A 17452-nucleotide genomic window follows, 5' to 3' on the forward strand; every position below is an offset into this window, starting at 1 on the left:
CAATACTTTTTAATATAACAATGAAAAAGCATAATGAAAACATAAAACATACTTTAGTACAATATAATTGAAGCACCTTGTAAAAAAAACTTCAAACTTCCCTTATGCAAAAGCTATGTATATAACTACATATATGTAAAATCATATATTTAATACTTGCTAAAAGCATAATACAATTTACATAAAAAATGCTGGTAAAAAATACAACAGGTAGATTTTGAAACATCATTGTTTAATCTCTCAATTTACACAACAGAAAAGTCCACTGATTATGGGTTGAAAGGGAAGAAAACTAAAAAATATTAATCCGAACACTCTGTTAGCATAAATTTTACTTTGGAACAGTTCCGTTCTTTAGTTTGTAGCCTGCTTTTCTTGCATAAGATAAAATCATATGTACCCATATTTAAGTTCGTACCCTTAAATATTAATTTAAGTTTGTGTACAGAAATTAAAACATGCATTATAATACAAGTTCAATATCTAAAGGGTAAAGTGTCATGACTATGTTTCTGAGCATAGAGGTCTTGCGATCAATAAAAAAATAAACAAGTTGTTCAATTTTCTTATTGGGCATTTAGTGCAAGGGAAACCATACATTTGGAATAAAATTTTCATTCCTATATGTGACAAATAAATTTTTAATGATAGCATAAATGGTTCGCATGTAAATACACATCATCGAGAGGCATTATGGTCCCATAGAATATATAAAATCATCTATTTATACTCAAACTAAACAGTTGGCTGTTTCCAATACGAGATAATTAATAATTTTTTTTATAAAACAGGTAAACTGACACAAAAGATGTAATATTTATTCTTCCAAATAAATAACTGCCTAACAATTCCAAAAAAACATAAAGTCTAAAAGTAAAGCTCTTGCATTCTGAGTACAGATCACAAAGTCTAGGGTACCCAACAATACTGGACTTCATCAGGGCCTGCAAGATGTGATGGATTATACCTGAAGAATTAAAGTTGTACATGTTAATGACAGCCAAACAAGCACACAAAAATTGCATAATTACCCGTATAGTTTGGGAAGGAAAAATACATTTTTCCGCTTTTAGAATTATGAAAGTAAAAACAAATAAGATAGTGAGGAGAAACTGGTCTATGACCAATACAAAATTAAACATTCTTTAAGAAATATATCCACTAAAGGATTCCACAAAAATCTGATTATCTGAGATTGTTTAAAATTATTTACATAATTATTATGACTTGTACCGTTATCATGTATTATCCATAGTGCAAATGACACACAACAAATGGAGCCAACTGATAACATTTCATGAAATATTAGCTCTGAACTATCACCTTCATGTATCCTGATAAATGAGGTCAAATGACAGCAAATAGCATACAATGCATATCATGTTAGAATGAGATTAGACAATAACTTAGTGGTACATGAATCATTAACATTTTTTAAATTTACACATATTTGTAAATAGGGTATGAAAATTGAAAGTTAAAAGAGGCTCTTGAGATAATGTTCTTTCAAGCATCAATGTAATGCTTTTGAAAATATACAGGTGCCAGACAAACGGTTTAACTGTTCTTTCTTTATTCACTGATACTACTGTACTGCAATAACTAGTATAGGTGACTATTAACATTGCTATATATCAAATTATTTACCAGTATTTCAAATGAAATTTATATTCTCATTTTTTTCTCAAATAAGACAAATGTTTTTAAAAGCATGCATTTAATTAGAGTTAATATTTTTTTAACCGATTTCAAAAACTCCTGAGTGGGTACAACAAAGGGCAATAACTCTTATTTAAAATGTGAAGGGTAATGGTTCTGTGCATGGCACTTCTTATTAATATCTATACAGCCATGACGTTTCAAGTTCAAATATTAACTAGAATCGGATATATAGTCCTGAAAAGTTACATCATACAACAACAACAAAGGGAAATAACTCTTGTTTAAGAAAGTGTGGGGTTATGTTTCTTGTGCATGGCACTTCTCCTCATTGATATCTCTCAACCCATGAAGTTACATGTAAAAAAAAACTTGCCAAGTATCTGAGATACAGCCTAGAAAAGTTATCATACAAAAACAACCAAGGGCAAAAACTCTTATTTAAAAAAGTGAAGGGTTATGGTTTCTGTGCGTGGCACTTCTCCTCATTGATATCTATACAGCCATGAAGTTTCATGTTGAAATCTTATATAGTATCTGAGATATAGCCCTGAAAAATAGCTACATACAGTGTTACAATATCCCATAAAATAAATGTGATTGTCAGTACTATTTTTATAATGTCCCTGTCTACGAAATCGACAATAAAAGACCATGAAACTGGCCTTCACTTTCATTGGTTTTTCCAGACAGAGACTGAAATTTAACAGTTAGAGTTTCAGTACCTGTGTAACTATTCACAGATCTTATACCTAATTTCCCAAAATGAGTTCTTCCACCCCTACAATTTAAAACAAGAGTGTACACTTTCCCTGAATGTAGTTGTATCCTTCTTTTAAAGGGAAATAACTGTGTATTTTCTTCAAAAAAAATCCAACCTACGTTGCACACATGCCAATAAGTGTTTCTTTCAATATCGTGTAGGGTCAAACTAACATCAAAAGATTTATTTTTTGATCCATACAGATCCACAGCTTTAAAAATACATCAGCATTACACTGAAACTGAATGCGGTCACCCTCTAGAAGATCTGGTACCCACTCAGGAGTTTCAGAAATTTCAGGACAAACGCATAACGTAAACAAAATATGGATGGTTTACTTCCCTAATTGTTTGACACAAGTGAGATAGTTCACCCCATTTGACATCCAGATTTGTTAAATACATTAAAACTTTGTTGGTTGATTCCTTATTAAGAATGTTTAAAGGAATACATTTAGACACAAAGAAGTCCAAACTCATAGACTGGAATCGGATACAAGTTGCTAGCTTAGACTTGATTAGCTTAGATTCAGATACATTTAAATTGTCCATATTCCTATCCAGCCATGACAAAATTTGGTCAAACAATAACTCTTCATCAACACATAATGATTGGCGTTGGACAATTTGAAAGCACAATTCAAAATTTAATGATAAAAATCATCATTCTCCTCGACAGCATGTTCAAAATGAGCATCAATAAAATGAAGGGCTGTTTGTTTTACAATCTCCAAACAGTATCTTTCAGCAAGACTTAACACAATAAAAATATTTTCAACTTTGACTACTGTTTTTTAGATAATTGCAACATTCTTGGGTCAACCCTTCACACTGGAAATATGTAGAACATTCTAAATAATGTTCAATATCTGTTTCATTTAAATTTAGAGGAATACCGTAAAGAAAATTTATAAAATGGTTAACCGCATCTTCATTCAACCTTGTACATCAATTTTTATGGGAATCTGTGGCTCTAACCAACGTTCGGACAACAAAGTTTGCACAAATATGCATGAAATACATAAAATGACAGAATGACAATTAATAACTTTTTTGGATTGTAATTCTATGGTGACATCACAGAACTGATTTTGTTTAAAAGCATTTTGGAGTTTACTAGTTATATCAACCATTTTGAAAAGTGCAAATTATTTACAAATCAAAATAAGACTTCAATCAAACTGAAAAGGCATTGACACAATATAACACCTGTCTAAACAGTCAGTGCCACAATATTAAAATGTTATTCGCATATCTGAGTATTTTCAATGAGTTATTAGCACTTCAAACAGACATTTTGCAGAGTCCAAATCTTAAATATCTTCAGGAATGGCAAATTAAGAGTATTAATAATGCACTGAACCACTGATAATAGATCAGTATCCAATGTATCAAAGTCGTGTGCGTTTGTACAGTACTGTTGTAATACTGCCAACTGCTGAGGATTTATTTGTGATCCAAAGTTGGTTGTGCCTGAAAAAGAAGAAGGTTTTGACAGTAATATAGAGAATACAAGAGTCTCATATAAGTGATAATCCCTATCAATCAAAGATAGTGCATCATAACCTTCATATGACCATCGAAGTGTTCATGAGACAATCGATTGTTGAATTAATTTTTCACAACAACATGCATTACGCCTGATGTAGAATTACCACAATAGCTTTCCTTGAGCCAAAATCATGGGAAATAAAGTGCAAGTGTTTTCTAAAAGACACGATGTCATATTTGTTTCAGATAATAAAAGTACTTTTACTTATAATATATACACTATAATTATATGCATACTTTGAATTGTAATCTCACTGCCTATTGGTAATACTGTAAAAATCCAACATTTGTTATTAACAATAACTTCTTTATGGGCTTAAAGTCTACGTAGCATATAAATTAAAGATTCAAAGCGTTCTGAAACTACAAGGAATACAGTTACGTATTGCAAGACACTTTGTGAACTTTATTTCATATAGTGCATTGACCTTATCATATTCAACATGTCATTTTCAACATATTAACTTTCTAAACTAACTTTAACTCATAATACCTGTCAATTCAGGACAGCTATGCAGTATATTTGGAATGCCACTAATTATATCCCCCTTGGTTTGGTTTCGAATCCTATGCGAATTCCAACTACCACAACTTCAGCCAGTTGCTTCTTAATAAACGGTAGATAACTGTACTGAAGGCAAAACCTTAAAATGAGAAAGCATATACATTTTTTAGCATAAACAATTACTAAACACACAAATTTTTGCACAATGAACAATAAAATGGCATTTCTGTTTAAAGTCAATATTTAGTAAACTCACTGTTGTACTTAGTGTTATGGTAATAGTGAAATATATGGTCAGGGCCTTTTCCGCCCTATGTCACGCCCCCCATTACCAATGCAAATCTGGTTGCTTTCTCCCCAATGGAAAAAAATTCCCCCATTTTTTTAACCTATAAATGTATAAGTTAACCTGATCCAGTGTAGAAAATAGAAAAATATTGCATAATTAAATTGTCTGTTGCCTTGAATTTTTTTAAAAACATTAAAATATGTTAAATTGATTATTTAAGACTTTCCTTATTTTCCCCAAAATCCGGCGTTTGGTGTGATTTTTTCCCCTCAAAAAAGACCGCGCACTTACCTCAAAATCAGATAAAAAAAACCTGCACTTATCACACATGTTCATAATATTATGTAAAAGTTTAATCATATCTTATCAAAATACTCGTTATTTACCAGTTATTGGCTTCTTTGAAATATAAGAAACACTATTTATATGCGATTATTTTTCCCAATTGAGCCAGTTTTGCAATTAATTTTTTCCCCAAAATGGGGTTTTTCACGACGCGAAATTCCCAAAATTCCAGTGTGGCGTATTCCCAAAATAGAGCGGAAAAGGCCTGATGGTTGTCCCATGATCTGATTAAAAGATAAACTAGCAACTTATGAGGCCCAAACTAACTCTACTGTGTAGATCAGTATGGGTTGTCATTGTGGTAAGGTTTCACATGTATGCATATCAACGTGCTGGATGGTCCATTGAATATGGTATTCATTGGTAGAGGCTTTTGATCTCTTCTGTAAGATTGTTAACAGTAATTATTTCTACTTAAAAAATGCTTCTTGTTTATGAATTTTTATTAAAACAAGAGCTCTGCAGTCGGAGACTTATGCCACACAAACAGGATCTTGACAGGATTTTTTGCAACAAAGCTGACCATAAGAGTTAATCTTATCATATAAGTGTGATTTAGCCATTAAACAAGAGATGTGTTTGTCAGAAACACAATGCCCCATACTGCGCCGCATTGATTTATAAATTTTTTAATCATTTGGCAGGTACAGATAATTATCTCCCTTTGAAGCTTATTACTTACCTTGAATTTGTTTTTTTGACCTTTTAAAATAACAAACAAACTTAATGTCTTGTGCCTTGACCTTTGAACTACTCCTCTTCTAGTGACTCATTTTCTATAGGAGTCATCTACTGCCCAAGGCCCATGTGAAGTATCAAGTCAATCCGTTTATTCGTTGAAGAGTTATTGATCTGAAACGATTTCACACTTGGTGTGAAAGTGACCTTGACCTTTGACCCCAATTTCAATACGGACCATATAATGTCCAGCGCCAATGTACATGGGAAATATCAAGCTAATCAGTCCCTCCGTTCACAAGTTATTGATCGGAAACGAATGGGTCTACCAACATACAGACCGACTGATATCCAGCAAAACAATATACCCCCTCTTCTTCGAAAAGGGGTGGGGGCATAATAATGCACTTTTTACTCTACCTGTGAATCGCGTTGCTCTTATCGAGGACATCAAGTGCTTCAAGGCTCTTAAAACAAAAAATATGCTTACATTAATGATTATACACATTTATCTTTAAATAAAATTCCTTTAAATAGATCTGGAAAATATTCATTAACATTGAAAGATGACTTTAAACCTTTAATAGTCAATGTGGCGTTTGACTGATGTGGATGGTGCACAATACATCCCTTGGTCATGGGGAAAAAATAATTGGAAGATATAATAATATCCTGCCAGGTACTAAAATTTTATATTCATGATACCTGATTAAGATATATCATCTAACATGTTATGAAATATAATACCTTGAAGTGATCAATCCAGAAGTCAGCTCTGCTTTGTCGTAGATATCCCCACCATCTTTCTATACGCTAAAAAAGAAGAGCTTAAATTAGGCTTTCATACTCACTATTTAACTTTTTATTGTAGTCCCAGCATTAAAAATAAACAGGTTTTTTCTGGAATGCTACTTTAGTGGCATATTAAGTGATAAATGCATCTTAACCAGAATTTCATCTTGCAGGAAAAACCTCATCAGACATTTAATACAAGAAGTCCAAGATGGCCCGTTATTGCTCAGCAAAATAATTATTTTTAGAAAAGAAGATTTATCGAGTTATCATCCAATACAAGTCTATTTACTCCTATTGACACCCCCTCGAATCGCCTTTGGTTGTGGCTTATTTTGGCACCTGTTGCATGAATTGAAACAGGAAACATGTCAATCTCCAAACCAGGTTTTTAACATTTAAATATAATTTTAACAATAGTGCAATATAAGTCTGCATAAAGGCTACAAACACTCAATTATTTAACAATCACCACATTAATAACACTAGAGCCAATAAGAGGAAGCAGTTAATATTTTTAGAAAAATCAAGAGCTGTTTCCATATGACATATGCCCCCAATAAACGCTTTGATAGAAGTTATGAGCATTTTTCGAAACCTAAACACAGACCCTTAGTTCAAGGTCACGGTCAAAGGGGTCAAAATTTGTGTGCGTATGGAAAGACCTTGTCCATACACACATGCATACCAAATATGAATGTTACATCTGAAGTGACATAGAAGTTATGAGCATTTTTTGAAACCTAAACGCAAAGTGTGACAGACAGACAGACAGACAGACAGACAGACAGACAGACAGACAGACAGACAGACAGACAGACAGACAGACGGCCAGTGCAACCATATAAAAATGACCTTGATCTCACATGCCCCAAATACAATCCCAAGCGAGGTCTCCAAACAAGCTTTCTATATCCAAAGTTTCATCAAGATTGGTGTGTAAACAAAACTTATTGACCTGAATCCCATTGGATTGAAACCCCCATGTTTGAAGCCACTGTCCCATCGCTTGGCATACTTCCATCTAATAAACAGGACTTTCAACTTATTGAAAGCCTGGAGAAAAACTTGGTAATGGACCATTTTACAATGGTACAACACTTATGGGCCCGGTTGTTTTATTTAAGATGTTTTACAGCTAAAATATACGATGTGATTAACCACAAGTATATCTAATGTCACATATTAAACTATTGTTTTTCATGAACAAAACAGCACTTCCATATTATAGTTGTCGGAGAAAGAACAGGATTTTCATAAGTTTCATTAACCTAACTTAAGTATTTTTAGTTTTACAAGTATAGGATTTTAGTTTATAACTTTGTCCCCAGGGGCATCATTTGACCACTCTGAACAGAACACAAATAAAGAATGGTGAGACATATCTATAAAAAGAAGACAAGAGTTCTTGACTGTGAGCCTTAACCAAGACATTGTGCTAACAAGAGACGAATGGGGGAGTAGCAAAAGTTAAACTATTGGATGAATAGTGAGCTAAAGAAAGTTTCTTCCATGAAAATGCATTTTTCATCAAGAAATGGAAGAACTTAACAAACCTGATTACTTGTGGACGATCCACACACATATGCTTTTTCGTTTGGTGACAACTCTTTTTGGATTCGTGAGATGATCACATTTTCCGTTCCAGGGTCTGTCCTTAGTTTCACAGGATAACCTGAAGGAAATATTTTTAAATGACCTTTCATGTATTGGCAAATTTTCAAATTCATAAAGCACTCATCTGGGACCCAATAAACTTAGCTATCCTAAGCAAGTACCATGGTTTCACAAAAACTGCAGCAACACCTGTCAGGATGCTTTTATACAAACCACATATTAGATGATATAAAACTACAACTGAATCGAGGCAAGTGTTTATTCTCTTAATTTCATTAAGTTCCCAGATACCAAATGGAGGACCAACAACAGGAAACAAGTATTTCTTTTGAAAATGCAAAGACGAGTTATGCATTTATCCTTCCAAATGTTTTATATGCACTGATTTGCAAGTTATTTCCTTTATTATTGTTTTTTGTGTGCAAATCTGTTACCAGAATGTTTTTTTGCAATGCATTGTACTTGTGTATTATTATTTGGCAAGATTGAACAGTTTTTAATAAATTTATGGGCTTTTCTGCTAATTGTCCTTGCTTGACCAGTATTCAAGAATGGCATACTTCCACGCACATATGCTTACATGTACCTTCTATTAACACCGCATTGATGAAGTAGGTTGCAATAACCTCTGGTCGTTTGTTTGTGATATTGGCCTCTAACCAAAGGATTTTTCGACTGAACCTGAAAATACATTAAAAATGTGCTCAGCACAATTGCTAAGACAATTTATAAAACATTATATAACAATTTTAAAACCACTTTTCTATGCCAAATGGTTCTTATCTTGTATCCATCAGTCAAGAATCTTTCTGTATTTTTTACTGATCATTCATTAATGGTCCTGACTGGCCAGATGGCTGCAAAACCATTTTACTCAACAGTATCAATAAAACAATATTCTATTTGGAAAAACGAATATGCTTAAGACAAAGTACAGCAGACACTGATTTGTTCAGTTCGGGAAACTATGATATTTTAACTATTAACACATGTAAAATTTTCAATAATTTTCAAGCTTATAAAATTAAGATATTTACGAACGAGGTGTTGCTTACCCATCTATACATCCATGTATGCAGATGCCGTAAGGAGTCAATTTGTCATAGCCATCTGTAACAAAGTTTGATCTCATATCTATGTTCCAGTATCTATACATTGTAGCCGTTATTTCATAATTATACACATGCACCTGCTTTATCTATGTTTAGAGGCCAATAACTAGGTATCCTCTGCACATGTAGTTTCCCTTTAAAGGGACTGGTTAAGATTATTGTTTTCAGTGTATGGATTACTGGGGAATACAAGTGTCTTACACATTCACACTTCATATAGAGGCAATAGTTGATATTTTAGTGTAATAAGTGTAATTTAGTGTAACAAGAGCACCGCATAACGGGTGCCACGCTCAGCTGCGAAAGCTTGTCAGATTATTTTTTTTAGAGGTCAGTGACCTTTGACCTAGTGACCCAAAAAATGGGTGTGGCGTGTATAACTCATCAAGGTGCATCTACATATGAAGTTTCAAAGTTGTTGGTGGAAGCACTTTGATTTTATAGCCATTTGTTAAGGTTTAAGCACGACGCCTGCGGACGACACAACACGACGAGCTGGCTATGACAATAGCTAGACAATTTGCTCCGAAAATAGCCTCGCTAAAAATGTGGAAATATTTGGCTCCAAAATTTACAACATTTTATCCTATTGATAAGTTCAATGGCATATATCTAATTAACATGTAGATTATAGAGCATGAACAAGAACAAACCTCTCAGAAGATTTGGTAAAATATTAGCATTTCTCAACATAACATAGTTGGTTAACCCAACAATACAACAGGAATCAAAACCACTGAACTAAGTGTTGTATACAGACAAATTGATTGCTTTATATTGTGTCCACTTTTATTCAGTTCAATGTTAAATTAATTAAATTTCTTTTATATTTTGGTTATTATTGTCATTTTTACTCAAATACTGATGATGGAGTGATGATAAAATATTTTGTAACTATTTTCAAATTAAAAATTTACTGACCAGCATGCCAGACATAGTTGGGCCCTTTCGAAATGTACTGTCTCCTTCTCAAACGTCTTCTAGCTCTTCTTTTAACTCCTTCAGAGTCCAGAATATGGACAACCTCTCTTGTAATTGCCCTGAACACATAAAATATAACTATATACTTAAGATAATTTAAAATGCATGAAATAAGTAAAACATTAATGCACGATAATAATATTCAACAGTAAAAAAAAGCAAATGAAACAAGATATGTGTTTGTCAGAAACACTTTGTCCCCTTTTGCTCCATGAGATTCACATGCATGCCAAATATCAAGTTGCTATCTTCAATATTACAAAAGTTATTGCAAATGTTAAAGTTGGCGCAAGCAAACAAACAAACAGACACACAAACAAACCAACAGACAGGGCAAAAACAATATGTCCCCCACTATAGTGTTAGGGGACATAAAAATGTTCTTTTCCAAACTATTCGACTAAAAATTATGTGCAGTTATGATTAATCTCGAAGCAGTTCAGAAGGGAAGTTGTTAAAAAAATGTTATGCATGTGAGACTGCTGGACAATAGACAACAAGGCATCCTAAAAGCTATCCATTATTACTATGTGCTCAGGTGAGCTAGAAATCTGCCAGCGGTTAGCAAATTTGTTTCAGTGAACAGGATAAACAGGACTACCAAAAGCATATCACAAAAAACTGTTCATCTCCATTAACCAAAATGAAAAACGAACTGGCAAGGATGCCTTCTCCAAATTTTCTACAAACAATTTTCAGGGTTCTATTTTATTTATGATGTTTTTGCATTCTCACATTTAACATTGTAAAATGAGATACCTGTACAAACCTCGAAACTTTAAAACCATGCTTTATTCGCAGCACTTTTCTCAGCTGTTCAGAACCAGAGCATCCATTGTGTATCTCGTGCTGAAAATAAAAAATAACTGAATATACAGAAATTATTTTATTTTCTATGTATTTTCAAATAGTTGTTGATATTATTTAAAGCTTGACATATGTCTTTTATTATCAAATATCACTATAGCATATCACAATAGTCAGGGTGTTAGCACAGCTCATCTTTACCAGTATTTATTAAATTGATGCTAAAATTGCCTACAATTCATGGATGCAGATCATATACCCAAAATAGATATTTAAAAAAGTCTGAAAGTGTAAAGTACTTAAAGATTTGTTTGCATTGTGCAGCACTCCATCTCATCATGCTTATATTTTATTAAGTATTTGTATCAAATATAGGAGCATGAACCCTTTAAATGAGACTTAGACTTTATACCTGGGATTTGGGTTTTACACATTGCTTTCTCATAAAGGATCGCCCTTAAATTATTTGAAAATCCATGTGTTCTGCTTAGAAGACCTTGTTCTGCTAAAAACCATACTTTACACTTATGTCAAGTCATTAGAAAATCAGTCCATACTGGACAGACACTCTTTGCAGCCCACTTGTTTAACACTAGCTTAGATGCCCGCCTGCACGCCAATAAATGGTGTTCCAGTAATAACAAAAAAGAGATGTGTTTGTCGTTTGTCAGAAACACAATGCCTCCTACTGCACTGCTTTGTATTATTATCCCCGCCATAGGCGGAGGGATGTTGTTTTGGCGTTGTCCGTCCTTCCGTCAGGAGCCATATCTTGGAAGTGCTTTGGCGGATTTCATTGAAACTTGGCATGAGTATATATATGGATAAGAGGATGATGGATGCCAAATGGGTTTGTTCACCATCTGATAATAACGGAGTATTGGCCTTTGCATCTTGAAAAAATGCCTTTTTTAGTGTCAAATATAAGACTTTTGAGTCCAGAAGCATATTGGCAGGGGATATCAATTCAAGGAATTTACTTGTTTTTTTATTATATCCCTTTAACAAATATTACTTCCCTTGTTAAAATGATCTGTACCTGCCTGATGATAAATATAAATTATCTCCTTTTTAAGCTTGTTATCCCTTGGATTTGTTTTTATTTTTAACTTTGACCTTTTAAGGATGACTTTGACCTTTAATCACTCGAAATGTGCAGCTCCATGAGATACACGTTAGTGCCAAATATCAAGTTGCTATTTTCAATATTGCAAAAGTTATGGCCAATGTTAAAGTTTTCGGACGGACGGACAGAGGGACTGACGGACAGTTCAACTGCTATATGCCACCCTAAAGGGGGCATAAAAATAAGTAGCATATTTACATTTAGGAAGTCTTACCAATGACTTAATGACTACACATTCAAAACAAAATTGGCGCCTCCTTGATGTAAGGCTTGGAAACACTTTTCTTTTGAGATACTCAAAACTGGAAAAAAAAGCACATTATCAGATGCTTTTTTTATAAACAGTGGTACTTATTCACCAGCAATACATGGTACACACCTTTCTATAATTTAGGTTAAGACAAGGCAATGGATTTTTGTTGTTTTTCTGTGGTTGTCTTGTTTTTGCTATGAGCAAAATGGCCCTTTATAATTCATATACATAATTTTTTAATCGAAAAAAGTAATCTAACAAAGTCAATATTAACTAGAGCGTAAAAAATGTGAAACACGGAGAATAATTTTAACAAGCTAAGTAAGGGCCATCCCAAAAGCTCCCCCATAAGCATTGCAAGTTTTAGCAAACAATTAAGTAAGCATACAAAAACATAATTGTTCTATATTTACTTACCATGACCTTGACCACATCTGCATCATATGCAATCCAATGCAATTTGATGCTAGGAAAGGATACTATGTATTTATATATTTTTGTAATTTGTTCTCCCTACATTTGATTAATTGAAATCCATGTTTTGTATTAGTAACCAATAACCTTGACCACACTCATCACTTATGCATTCCAAAGGGGAATGATACAAGGCGTCTATGAAGTAATTGAAGTTGGGTGACAATAACTGTTGCATTTTCTTCCAAGACACTGGCAGTTGAATAAATACCTTACTATTGTTTAATATATACTATTTTAATTTTTAATATTTTATTTTAGACAACACTGACAATATTCCATTTATATTAAAGTTTAAATTTTTGCTGAAATATAATGCTGAGATTTATAATACTTCAACAAATTACCGGTATATAAAGAGCAAACAAACCTGTAGTTAATGTTGTGCTGTGCCCTTAACAGGTAAATAATTAACTTTTGTTCGTACCCAAGACTATGGTAGTGTCTTATTATCCGCTTTGTATCTGTTTAATTTAAAACAAAATGATGCATATTTACTATTATTACATTATAATGTATGTCTTGCTATTTTTCCAGTAGACATAAAACTACAAAATACTGATGAAAACACAAGTACTACACCTAAGCATATAGCAACATATAAATACTTATAATTTTATTTGTAAAACATTTATTTAATTGATTATATTTAGATTTAGCACATGGCCCTCAATCTATCAAATCTGAAAAGTATACTTTTTCCCCTTTTGGGAGGAAAAATTCCCCCTGATTTAAAAAAAATATATATTATTTTTTTTTAAGATGTGTGACTGTCTCATGATTATTATTTCACAATTCTATTCCAATTTAATCTTGTCAAACATACTTAATTATGAAAAAGAAATGAATATAGTGCAAACATGTACAAATGTAATAATGAGAGAGTAAGTAAAAACAAGCCCCCAATAAGGGAAACGCAGAATCAATATTTTGTTCATTTGTACTTCGGTCATCATTCAAACAAGATGGATCCTGTTGTCATGATATTAAAGTATTGCGCTACTATTGGATAAACGAAAGCGAAAAAAGAAGACATTTTGGACAAAACAATGGTTCCAGCACAAAAAGAATTTTGCTGATTCAGGAGGACCACCGCAAATTCTGCAAAGACTGTTTTACACAATAGTTGAAACTACAGCAAATATTACTTCAGTATATTTACTTACCATCAGAAACCATTGTTTATGGCTCTAACACAGACAACATGAAGGATGGCTGTAAAGAGAACAAAACCAATGCAATCCAATAAATGGACATTTATATATCGTAAATGAAGAAGTGACATGTCTCTAAAAATATTTTTGGGAAATTTGACACATCATTAAGACTTTTTTCAATTTCAAATAAATAAAGTTGAAATTGGTCCATAGACCTTTAAACAAAATAAAACAAATTACCCATGGGAAGTTAAATATGTATCAGAGCTTTTTAATACTATTTGGGAATAAGACTTAAACATATAAAAAAAATGGGAATTTTAGTAATATCATTGACAGATAATTGGGTAAAAACTATAAAATTGTTGGATACAATTTGGATAATCATAACTTAATAATCCTGAATGTTTCTATGTCTACACAGAAAACCTCAACATACAACCAAAAATCAAAACATCAATTTGGAATTGATTAAACTGGTTTTGGAAGATACTTTTAGCAAAAGGCAATTTAAATCAATAACAGTGATAAAATCAGCAACAAAAGCCCTGACACAGACAATCAAGAAACATTGAATACCTTTAAGCAACAAAACATGCCCCGATTCCAAAAATAAATAACATCAAATTCAATTTTGAAATGCAAACAAGAGATGCGTTTTTCAGAAACTTTTAAAGGCAGGGCTTTTTTTCCTGTTTTTGTCATGTGAAGTAGCCTTGGCCCCCAGATTTTGTGAAAAATGAGTTGCGAACTGTTCAAACTTGTGAAAAAATTATTCGCAAAGTGTTCAAAATTGTGAAAAAATGAGTCGTAAACTTTTTAAAATTTTGAAAAATTGAGTCGCGAACTTCTTGAAATTGTGAAAATATGTCGCGAATTCCCCAAATTTGTGAAAAACAGCCATTCTCACAGAAGGAAAACAAGCCCTTGAAGGCTGACCTTGACCTTTCAAAATGTGCAGCTCCATGAGATACATATGCATGCCAAATATCAAGTTGCTATCTTCAATGTTGCAAAATTTATGACAAAGGTTTAAGTTCAGTGACAGACACACACATACATACAATGAAAGACAGACAGGCCAAAAACAATATACCCCCGATCATTCGATCCGGGGGCATAAAAATAGGGGCATAACACAAGTCTAGAAACAACAAGGGAGTATTATTATTTAAATACAAAACAGTTACAACCCTACTTTACTATAACTTTTTGTCAGACGGATTGGATAGGCACCAGAGATAACCGGACTTGTAAATTATCTTTTCATTAATGCAATTATTATTTAAAGCCACATTAACAATAAAAAAAAAATTCAAAAAATATTTATTAAAATAATGTTAACACATTAACAAGAGCTGTGTTTGTTAAACACAATGCCCCCTACTGCGCTTTGAAGCCATATATATATATATTTGACCTTTGACCTTGACCTTTTACAACTCAAAATGTGCAGCTCCATGAGAAACACAGTGACATGCATGACAAATATCAAGTTGCTACACATGTATAAAATATTCATGTAGCACACTTTCATTTTAGCATTTCATTGGATTTTTATGGTTGTCTATGTGTGTTGTTTGATTTATAAATAAAAATTTATGATATAAAACTATATTTTATTAAGGCTCATGAAGATTCATCTTAAATAACGGGAAAGTTGAACTGACAATCGTTTTTTACCGTTATTTTACGTCGCAAAAATCAATGAAGTGGCGCCAGTACTGACGGGGGGGGGATCAGTAACCCATGATGGAGCGAATCAAGTCGCACTATTCAAAATAATCCAACTGGAAGCTTCTGACCCTCCTCATCAAAGCTCAACGCATTCACAAAGAACTATTTTCCAAATAGCTGCAAATCGCCGAATGGGACATTCAACACGTGTTGTTCACTTACCATTAATATAAAATCCTGTTCAATAGTCCTTTTTGTGAAAATGAACTAACCTTTTCTGCATAATATAATTAATATTCACATTTAGTTATAATATGGCACTTTTTAAATATATAAAGTAGAAAAATAACTTACCTGCCATTAAAATTCAATTACCAAACCGCCTTTCGCACGCAGATACACAAAATGGAGGTTGACATTATGTTGCATTTGTTACAAAGTTTCTGATTGGTTATTTCTAGTTCTCGGAACCAATCAAATTACAGCGGGTAACTAAGGATGTAAGCCCTAACAACCCGAGTTTTGTGCAGTAATTCAATGCTTTATTTTTCGCGGACGATATTAGTGCTCCGCGCTTTTTGGATCTGGTATTTACTGGATTTTCTCTTTGTAGCGCTAGACTTCTAAAAATAGATATTCGACAATCTCCGCCCGATTTTTAAGGTAGCTATTAGTGTCCGCGCGATTTATTGAGCCAGCGTTTTCTACAGGGTTGAAAGTAAATTGTTCCGACGGAAAATAAATGAAAGTTCCGCGCTTTTTAGATTTCTATTTTTGTGTAGAGTTTTATGGCCAATTGTTCCGACGGAAAAAATTAAGTTCCGCGAAAATGTTGATTCCGTACACCTAACTGGCATTGGTTTTTCGCGGAATGTAAAAGTCCCACGAAAAATGACAATCCCGATATTTACTATATAAATATATGTATTTTAGCGGGGGTCCCCTTTGGCTTTCCATTGTTTTTCAGCATCAATGCTCTTTCAGCTGGCAAACATGATTTTTAAATGAAAGTCAATAAACAAAAAAATAAATAAAAACAACAATCCAATGAATGACGGAAATCATAAAAAGGATGTATGAATGAAAAGAGTGTTACGGAGAATACGTTTTGGATACAACATATTTTTTTGAATGTCATAGAACGAGTGTTTGTTAAAGGGATTCAACTTGCAAATAATTCTTTGTTAGTTGTTTATGAAAGAAAATTGAGATATAATAATCATGAGACACTCATTGCTTTTGGGATCTGGTCCGTTTTATGGACTTTTTTAATAGTAGAAAAAAAAAACTCAGGAGTATTAAATATTGTTTTTCAATGTGGTTATATGAACTGACCTATAATGCCAGGTGACAAAGTAATCCAAGTTAACGCTAAGTCAGTTTGGACTGAACATAAAATACAATACTTAAAAATGTTTCAATGTATCTACATATAATATGTATATATAATTGTCATAAGTGCATGACAGCTGAGACCAATGCTCAACAAAAGATAATGTATGATAAGAAGTAGTTCAATGTAGTACATCTAGTAAGTACAACAGTATAATATCAAACATGTTAGTGCATCAAATGAAACAAGAAACTGTTGTTTAATAGGAGAACACAGCCTCTTAAAGAGTAAAGGCTCAGGTTCATGGACAATTGTGTACACATAAAATGGAACA

At 32.9% G+C, this 17452-nt stretch overlaps 1 protein-coding gene across 5 annotated transcripts; it reads right to left on the reverse strand.

Moving 5' to 3' along the window:
* Positions 1-613: 613 nt before the first annotated feature.
* Positions 614-16673, reverse strand: LOC127862645 (uncharacterized). 5 transcript variants are annotated; one of them, XR_008040721.1, is made up of 14 exons: positions 16140-16667; positions 14118-14166; positions 13322-13415; positions 12439-12526; positions 11061-11140; positions 10232-10350; positions 9254-9308; positions 8785-8879; positions 8138-8256; positions 6537-6602; positions 6210-6256; positions 4466-4616; positions 3471-3894; positions 614-967 (listed from the first exon to the last, which is right to left on the reverse strand). XR_008040721.1 is itself a non-coding variant. In XM_052401853.1 (13 exons), exons 2-12 carry the CDS (start codon positions 14128-14130, stop codon positions 4511-4513), a joined length of 882 nt encoding a protein of 293 aa, XP_052257813.1. In that variant the 5' UTR covers positions 14131-14166; positions 16140-16667; the 3' UTR covers positions 3467-3894; positions 4466-4510. The 5 variants fall into 5 exon arrangements, 2 of the variants coding, with proteins under 2 accessions (XP_052257813.1, XP_052257820.1); XM_052401853.1 differs by lacking the exon at positions 614-967 and having other exon boundaries at positions 3467-3894; XM_052401860.1 differs by lacking the exon at positions 614-967 and having other exon boundaries at positions 3467-3894; positions 13379-13415; positions 16140-16666.
* Between the last annotated feature and the right edge of the window lie 779 nt (positions 16674-17452).

Source organism: Dreissena polymorpha, chromosome 1, assembly GCF_020536995.1.
Source record: "Dreissena polymorpha isolate Duluth1 chromosome 1, UMN_Dpol_1.0, whole genome shotgun sequence".
Lineage (NCBI taxonomy): Eukaryota > Metazoa > Mollusca > Bivalvia > Myida > Dreissenidae > Dreissena > Dreissena polymorpha.

Excerpts from the sequence above, each read along its gene's own strand:
- LOC127862645 (XM_052401853.1), bottom strand. Across the intron at positions 9,309-10,231 it reads CAACTATGTCTGGCATGCTG|ATGGCTATGACAAATTGACT; the intron begins GTCAGTAAATTT and ends ACTTTGTTACAG. Across the intron at positions 8,257-8,784 it reads CAATGCGGTGTTAATAGAAG|GTTATCCTGTGAAACTAAGG; the intron begins GTACATGTAAGC and ends TATTTCCTTCAG.